General features: G+C 51.4%; 3 protein-coding genes across 3 annotated transcripts; 1 reads left to right on the top strand and 2 right to left on the bottom strand.

Annotated features, from left to right (window-relative positions):
• Positions 1-953: 953 nt before the first annotated feature.
• A1O9_10027 (uncharacterized protein) lies at positions 954-2,756 on the bottom strand (the record flags this gene model as incomplete). Its single annotated transcript, XM_013400764.1, has 6 exons — positions 954-1,979; positions 2,079-2,138; positions 2,194-2,263; positions 2,316-2,355; positions 2,409-2,485; positions 2,593-2,756. 6 exons carry the CDS (start codon positions 2,754-2,756, stop codon positions 954-956), a joined length of 1,437 nt encoding a protein of 478 aa, XP_013256218.1.
• A 953-nt stretch (positions 2,757-3,709) lies between these two features.
• A1O9_10026 (aldehyde dehydrogenase (NAD(P)+)) lies at positions 3,710-5,368 on the bottom strand (the record flags this gene model as incomplete). Its single annotated transcript, XM_013400763.1, has 2 exons — positions 3,710-4,937; positions 4,992-5,368. 2 exons carry the CDS (start codon positions 5,366-5,368, stop codon positions 3,710-3,712), a joined length of 1,605 nt encoding a protein of 534 aa, XP_013256217.1.
• Positions 5,369-6,567: 1,199 nt separating this feature from the next.
• On the top strand, positions 6,568-8,085 carry A1O9_10025 (uncharacterized protein; the record flags this gene model as incomplete). The annotated part of the gene is made up of 2 exons (XM_013400762.1): positions 6,568-6,803; positions 6,867-8,085. 2 exons carry the CDS (start codon positions 6,568-6,570, stop codon positions 8,083-8,085), a joined length of 1,455 nt encoding a protein of 484 aa, XP_013256216.1.

Genomic DNA, 8,085 nt, shown 5'->3' with positions numbered 1-8,085 from the left:
CCAAAGCAAACAAACATTGAGTCCTCCATACAATTCAGCTGAATTCCATAGCTAACCTTCACGATTACGTCCCCAGTCTACGCAAAGGGAGGCTGAAGGCTAAGAGCCAAGAAAGGAGAATGAATGTAAGTAAAAGTGTTGCGTTGGAATGTTTGCATTGGAAGAGGACCGTGGCCGCGCCGTGGCCGCTCGCTCTAGATTTATTCGTTTCTAGCGTTTGGAGCAAGACGCGTTCATCCAGTTGAGTGCAGTTTGCATGCATCTCTTGTCTTCCCTGGGGTTGTGTGAACCACTCCACCCTCACGACGACACGAGAGCTCTCCTCCAGGAAGGTGAGGCTAACAGATAAGTGGGCTTCACTGGTTGCTTGTTTGGTGTCGCGCTAGGTATGGTAGTCGACTCATCCAGGTGCACTGGTGGATAAGATACTGTTTTAAAGGTTGCAATGGCATTCTCGTTTCATTGTCCATAGTCAGTTCCCGCACTTCGGTCTCCCATCGTTTAATCTTGAGCAAAAGGAGCAAAGCCATATCGCCTCGCATGCATCGCATACACCGAGCAGAGGAATGATCGACTAGTCTATCAAAAACGACTCTTTGGTCGCAAATTCACAAGAGTCTTTCGCAAGTATGCAAATGCTGTCTGTGTGTGTCTGTAACCAGACCTCAAGTCTATCTGAATTCCTTGCAAAGTGATGGAAAAGGTTTCTCACCAAAGCCCATTCCCATCTGCCCTTGGTCAAGCCTTTCTAGACATATTCCTCCTCGCCCCGAAATGGGCGGTCGTGGTTGCGTTGTGTGTGCATACATGTGCAAAGAAAGATTCCGATCCGTGCTGGTCCGCCGGAGGGAATCAGCTCCGTACGGTCCATCTAATCATGTGCTGCGAGTCCACACCATTATGAGTGCCGGAGAGACGCCCTTCTAAAAACAGGGCAAACGATTTCCCCACCTCTAGGTGGCATTGTTCGACTCAGCGGGAGACGCACCATCCACCCCTTCCTCAGGTTTGGGGTCTAGATGAAAAGCTCTCTTTTGCATGCCGTCAAGAGCATGTCTACCTTCTTCGTTCAAGTCCGGCTTTCCACTGGATTCTGTGGCGGCAGTAAAGAAGCGGGGTTGGAATTCAACATTTAACTCTTTTCTCTTGGCGGCCTTGTCGCGCTGTGCTTGTTCCAGGTCCTGCTTAATCCTCGTGGCATCAGCGAAGCGCTTCTCGAGGATTGATGACGTCACCTCCTTCCAGAATGTCCGCGATTCATTCGGCAGCTGCTCTTCTGGTGGGGGTACAATCTTGGGTACGGGCATTAGTGGTGCCAGATCGATGAGAAGCTGTTTGTCCGATGTAGGGTCGAGATCTTTGGAGGCTTTGACAGCGTCGCTCTTGGGGATTGTATATGTTATCTGCTCCTGCCAGCAGCCTTCGAGATTCGCAAGGACGTCCTTACTGGGCACATCCTTGACTCTCACATACTTGTCATCTGCGGGGTCATAGCGGTAGATGACGCCATGGACCCTGTTCTGTGCTTTTCCGAACCAGCTTTCTTCGACATAAGTGAGAATGCATTTTAGTTTTGTCGCGGGACAGGTGATTGTGCATGTATCGGCGACTGAAATGTACAAGGACCCTCTCAGGAGGCCACCGAGTGCAGCGGCGGGATGGGTGAGTTGATACTCCTCGTTACCCCGATTTTTGAGGGTAATAAAGATACCGCGGTTGTAGTTGCCGGGGATTACACGGACAGAAGTGCCAGTAAACTTGGCCGAAATCTGGTCATAACCTCGTGCAGAGACGCCCCGTTCCGGACAGTCGTAGTAATATGCAGAAACGGGTGGGTGGTGGGAGGTCTGCTCAGTCAGAAAAGACACTGTGATTGGAGTCTGCTTGTCGGTGGGAGCGAGTGGATCGGCGGAAGGCTGTGGCGGGGCTTTGGATGGCTTTGATATTGACGGTGCGGTGTCACTGATCTCCCAATTACACTATATCAGGCGAACTCTGAGTTAGAAGAAGCTCTTCAACGAAGTATAAGAGGTAAACCCAGGGCCCAAGTAAAGTAACGTAGGATTGTGAGCACAAACCCTGAAAAACTCTCCGAGTGTCGAGTTGTAAGGTTTGCAAGGTCTTCCTTTAACGTATTTCTGCGAGTATCATGAGCGATGCTGTATCATTCACTGTCGTGTGGTTCTCACTGACCAGATCCTTTGTGAACCAGAACCTGAGAACTTCAAGCATACGCCCGAGATCGCTATCTGATGTGCCGATGCTGTAGAATACAAGTCAACAACTCGAAGAATAGTTGGATGGGGTAGGCATACCTTGCAAAGGTCTCGGGACGATCAAGATAATGCCAATACTCTGTGTTTGTTATGATCCTGCTCTTGACGGTAAAGTGATTCACGGGAAGGTACCTAGGTTCGGGATAGGCTCTATCAATTGAGAAGGCAAAGAAAATCGAACATTTGCGATGTCTGCGACGCCAACAAATCTGCGGGGGTTTCTCTGGTCAGTAAAGTGGTCCAATTCACCAATATCATGGGGATGGGGATGGGGATGGAAAGTGCAGCACCAGGCTCCGGGAAATGAATGACGTACTTTCTCAACAACCCCAAAAAAGTCCGTAGCTTTGACGAGTCATCTTGCAGCTGGTTGTCCGCAGCTGCAGTGGTCGGGGGAGTGGATAGGTTTGGAGTGCCAGGTCTAGAGTTCGGCGTCGAGGTCGCTGGAGTCGCAAAAGGTGTATTGGACGTAGATGTCATGATAAGGCCTCGGACAGCGCGGCTGCGCAGAGAACGCGGTGAGGTGGTGAAACAGGCGAGGCACCAGGGCTTGTGCAGCTACTGTGGAGGTGGATTGGAAGAGGCGAAGGGAAGGTGGAAGAATAAGTACAACGGAATAGATGGAACAGAAATCAGCGCCAGAAAAGATGGTTGTAGTTGGGAGTATCCAACCGGAAGCAGCAGATTGTCGTCGTGGCTGTATCAAAACTGCGGGATGGAACAAGAAATCAGTTGAACGGATGGATCGTGGACTCGCGGTCCATGGATGCAGTGGATTGATTTGATTGCCTTGCAGGCGAGGCGCATGATTCGTAAGTGGCCCGGCAGACTGCCCGCATGACGTGCACATCGCCCAATGCCCAGCACCAGTGGCTGCCATTTAGGTGCCATTTGGGTGCCATCTCCACAATTTCAGCGCTGCAATCGCACTGACAAGTCGACAACATCTCGTACAGAGTCATGCTTGACTTGGGAGGTATCCCTACTCCGGGCCAGGACGAGGAAGGCTACCTAGACATGCATAGTAGAACGAGGTGGTGGTTGAAGTTGGGTGTGAGTGAGATCACTGAGATGTGCGATGCGGTTGCCGCCTGGACTCTTACTAACTAATTAGTTCCCCTTACTGTACGGGTTAACTCACGGGTGCCTTATCGTGCATGACAGGGATGCGGGCAACGGTGATGAAGCATGCTTAACCTGATTCCTGAATCCTGAATAAGGCTTAATTGACATCCTCATGATATCTGAGGTCCAGAGTACCTCGTACTCGATACTCGCACTGACTGTCTATAATGGCACCCCTGCCTACCTCAGTACATACCTCCTCGCAGGCACTTCCTAACGCCTTACTGACTGTTAGAGCACAAAATCATCAACAGCCCCCACCGTGCATGCCTGCAACTAACAGAATACACATTCCAGGCCTGCCGGTCTCACTTCCTCTCAAACTTGAGCGACTTATTTTGCAGCACGACTCTCAACACCGCATAAAATCCTGACAACACCGCTGCTCGGATTGCACCTCCAGACAAGCTTCCTGCACCAAGGGTGGCTATATACCAAAAGAGACTCAACTTTTCTCTCCCCTCTCTATCGAAATTGGGACTAAGCTTTCCCATCCTGTTAAACTGCTTGAGTTTGTCGGTGCCCGCGTAGGGTGGGTATCTCACTGCCAAGAGACTCTCCATCCAGCTCGGTGTTCGGGCAATGGATCTCGCGTGTGTGAAGCAGTCAAAGGACGCCTTCCCACGATATGCTCCGGTGCCCGAGTCACCAACACCACCAAAGGCCAACGTAGGAATGATGCCATGGAAAAACCCGTCGTTGACTGTGGCACCCCCAGAACGTGTGCCTGCGAGAATCTTGTCTGTTTCAGCCTTGGATCCAAATGCGTAGACTCCTAGTGGTGTTTCATGCAGTTCGTTGGCGATTTTGATCGCTTGATCCAGGTCGTCGACTGGAAGAATGGGTATCAACGGTCCGAACGATTCCTCGGTCAAGAGAGCATCGCTGGGGCTCGACACTTGCACCACCGTCGGCTCAATGAAGCGCTGCTCAGCATCCATCGTTCCACCAACGACGATCTTACCTCCGGTCTTGTCTAACATCTTCTTGATTCGGTTGAAGGATGCGTCATTGACAATTCTGGCATAGTCCGCACTCTTCTTCGCGCCATCTGGATAAAATTCCTTCAAAGCAGCCTTCATCTCGGCGATAAATACTGGCACAACCTCCTTGTCGACGAGGGTGTGGTTCTGAGAAATGCATACTTGGCCAGCATTCATGGTCTTTGACCATAGCAACCGCCGAGCGGCCAAGCGAACATCGGCCTTCTTTGTAACAAAAGCCGGGTTCCGGCCACCCAACTCGAGTGCAACTGGCGTCAGGTTCTTGGCGGCGGCCTGCGAGACAATTCTTGCAGTACGGACGGAGCCGGTAAAGAAGATCTTGTCCCATTTCTGTTCCAAAAGTGCCGAGGTCTCAGGAATGGCACCTTGCACGACTGTGTAGGCATCGGGGTCAAGAGCTTCTTGCACAATCTTTTGCATTACGGCAGCACAGTTGGAGGATTGTTCGGATGGCTTCAGGACGACGGTATTTCCACCAGCGATCGCACCTATCATGGGACCAAACGAAAGGTTGACAGGGAAGTTGAAGGCTCTGAGAGTTGCATCAGCATCTGGAGATTTGAGCAACGGTATAAAGGGCAGCTACCCGATGACCAACACCACGCCCAAGGGATCCTTCCTTATCCTTGGGCTCATCAGACGGTTGGATAGTGCAATGTCAGCAGGCTTTTCGTCTTTTGCCCATTTCTTCAAGTTCTTGGTAACAAAGATAATGTCATTTCGCACCCAGTCTATTTCAGATACCATGGCATCGAAAATGCCCTTACCCAGGTCTTGCTGGCATGCTTCCACCAACTCTTTTTCATGATCAGTGATTGCCCAGTAGAGCTTGCGGAGTTGCTGAAGACGGAAGTCAAGAGGGCGGGTCTTCTGGGAGTAGAAAGTTTGGCGTACCCGGTTGACGATCGAAGGGATATCGTCGACCGGCGTAGTAATGAAAGGTGGGAGCTGTACCGAAGCCATTGTTTGTGGTTGTGGTAGTCAAAAGTGTTTATCCTCAGTGAGTGGAAGGCGCACGCTATAAAGGATAGAGAGGCCCAAGACAAGGAAGAGCGAAACCAGCTCTACATATACATGCAGTCTTCTCCAGCAGTTATAGCACTGGGAAAAGGGAAACGCAGATGGACGAGACTGGTCAGTGGAGGAAGAAGTTGATATTGCAAGTTGTAAGCGCGGTGCAACACAACGTGCCTCGGTTCGAGCCAGCAGGCCCAGGCAGGCAATGCAGTTGGGTGGTCAGCAGCCAGCGACATGATACGAGGGTTTACGAAATACGCGATCTGGCGAGAGCGGAGGTGGCTCATCAAGGAAAAACTTCTCAATCTGGCATTGATCGTGCGGATTCATTGGTACGAAGTCCTATAATTAGTTGTAACCAAAATGTCTACGAGTACTCGTAGGTAGCAATCCAACCTTGGAGGAGGGGAAAAACCAATCCCATGTGCTGGGCGCTGCCTCGACCCCATACTACGAGTAGGGCGCTGAATTTGTCTTGTCAAGCCACAATTTGGGGCGCTTCGATCCTAACAGCGGCGGTCAGCAACCAGGATCAGAAGTTCAGAACAGCCACTCCCAGAGCACTCTTTATGTAGAGTCCCGCCAAAGAGCATTGTGCTTGAAGTCAACAGGCTCGCTACCTGGCTTAGGGGCACTCAACATGTAAGCGACAAACAGCTCGGAGCAACCTCGTTCTATTTGCAGTCCTACAAGGATACATTCGTCTGAGAGCTGAAACTTCGAGATCGTTATTGCCGCTTTCCCTTGACGATTCTGGGATCATCTTGCCGGTGCATGACGATATGGCTTGACAGTGGACACGGGAGGTGAAGAAGAGCGCTTGGGCACCCCTCACTATCGCCACTACGATGTATCAGTATCCCTTGGAGTTGCACCGCACCGCACAAAGCACTGTCCTTCCCCTCATCTTGCGGTTTCAAGGTGCAAGTCAGAGACTCCAGAGTCCAGGTTCTGAGATCGATGTTCTCTCTGCCGCTTCAGCTCATCTCTCCAGCGACGACCGAGACTTCTCACCTTCTTTCACTTTGTCTGCATTCCCAGTCATTACGTGCCTCATTTCATCCCCTTTTCTTTCCTTCGCTTGGTTCCTTCCTCTTGCTTCTACTCGTGTTTGTAATTGATCACTGTTTCTTTCAAATGGCACCATGGCAGTGTTTGTCGACCTTGATGACGATGACGGTCAACAGTCTCACAGTCATTGGAGTCAAAAGCTTCACTTGGCCCAGCCTGAACGCCGCCAGCCAGCCCTCTCAGGCGAGCTAAAATTGGTTGACGACAAGACTGCAACAACGCAGACTCGCGACGTCACTCCCGTAGATCCTCGTCCTGCAGACGAGCAGGTCACAACCAACAAATTGGCTGCTGCTCTTACATGCTACCCGTAGGCACTACTGCTGACCATGTTCGCCTCTAACCCAGGTCTTCCACTAACCCTAATGCCTAGGATTGCCTTGTCGTTGGCTTCGCGCCTTGACCTCAACGACTTATATGCCTTGGCATCCACCTGTCGGATGGTCCATCGAAGCCTGCGACAATATGCACAGCACCTCAAGGCTCGATCCCTACGTTGCAGCCGAGATGGCACATCAGATGAACAGACTCACACTGTGGATGAAGAATTGCATGGCCAAGAGCCGGTGATCGACATCTCGATCTACACAGCCGCCCCAACCCAGCGATTTGAGCACCCACCTGATCTGGTAGCAAGAGCAGGGTATCAGAGTGTGCCTCACAGCTTGCCTTCTCCGTTGGGTATTTCAAACAAAATCGGTGCCTGCGCTCGAGACTTGGTTGGAGAATGTCGCAGTTGTGGAACTATAGTCTGCCGCAATTGCACCATCAAAACCCCCACTAATGCCTGGCTACGAGATCGATATCGGAGACTGTGCAAAACCTGTTTGGATGCCCCTTTTGAAGAGCACCTCCATCCGCTGTGTTCGCCATCGGACGGAGCCGATGGGCAGCTTCCATCCAGTGCAAGTTCAATCAAGTCGGAACGTTCATTTTCCTCTTCTTCGTCCTCAAGTGAGGATCGACCCGTCTTTCCTCGGGTCGATCACGATCAAGAAGATGTTGCATCACGCACTGCCTTGGCATTTCGGCGCGGACCATGCACCTGTGCATCGCGTGGAGTTTTTTTGTGTACAGACTGCGGGCAGAATCTCCGAGCAGCGGACACAACGTATAAGCGAGTATGGACGTGGCGCTCCCGCTACTCAACGCACATTGGTGGAGGTCTAGGCACTGGGCTTGGCCAGGGTAATCAAGGGCAAAAGTGCGGGCGGGGAGAGCATTGCTTGGACAGCAGTGTGACAACAGTGTGCTGGGTTGAGATTGATTGTGCGGAAGGCATCAACCAGGAGCAGCCACGAGATCTAGACCACAGTACATTGGCACAGACGGGAACCCCGGACTATACAAACAAAGAGCCGGGATACTTCCAGCAGGAGATAGAAGGGATTGGAGGGGTGGTCAAGAAGAAAGTGAAAAAGCGAGTCAAAGTTGGTGCCACTGTCTGGGAGTTTGAGGATGAAAGAGGAAGTGGGAAGTACTTGGAACGAGAATCGCGCGGTAAACTACGGAGTTGGTGTGGATGGTGCGGGCGAGTCTGTCCAGGAGAAGATGATCAACCAGAGTCCTGGATGCATACAGTGATGCTCTAA

This window comes from Exophiala aquamarina, assembly GCF_000709125.1.
Source record: "Exophiala aquamarina CBS 119918 chromosome Unknown aczIA-supercont1.12, whole genome shotgun sequence".
Lineage (NCBI taxonomy): Eukaryota > Fungi > Ascomycota > Eurotiomycetes > Chaetothyriales > Herpotrichiellaceae > Exophiala > Exophiala aquamarina.
This window is presented reverse-complemented; position numbering and strand designations above follow the sequence as displayed.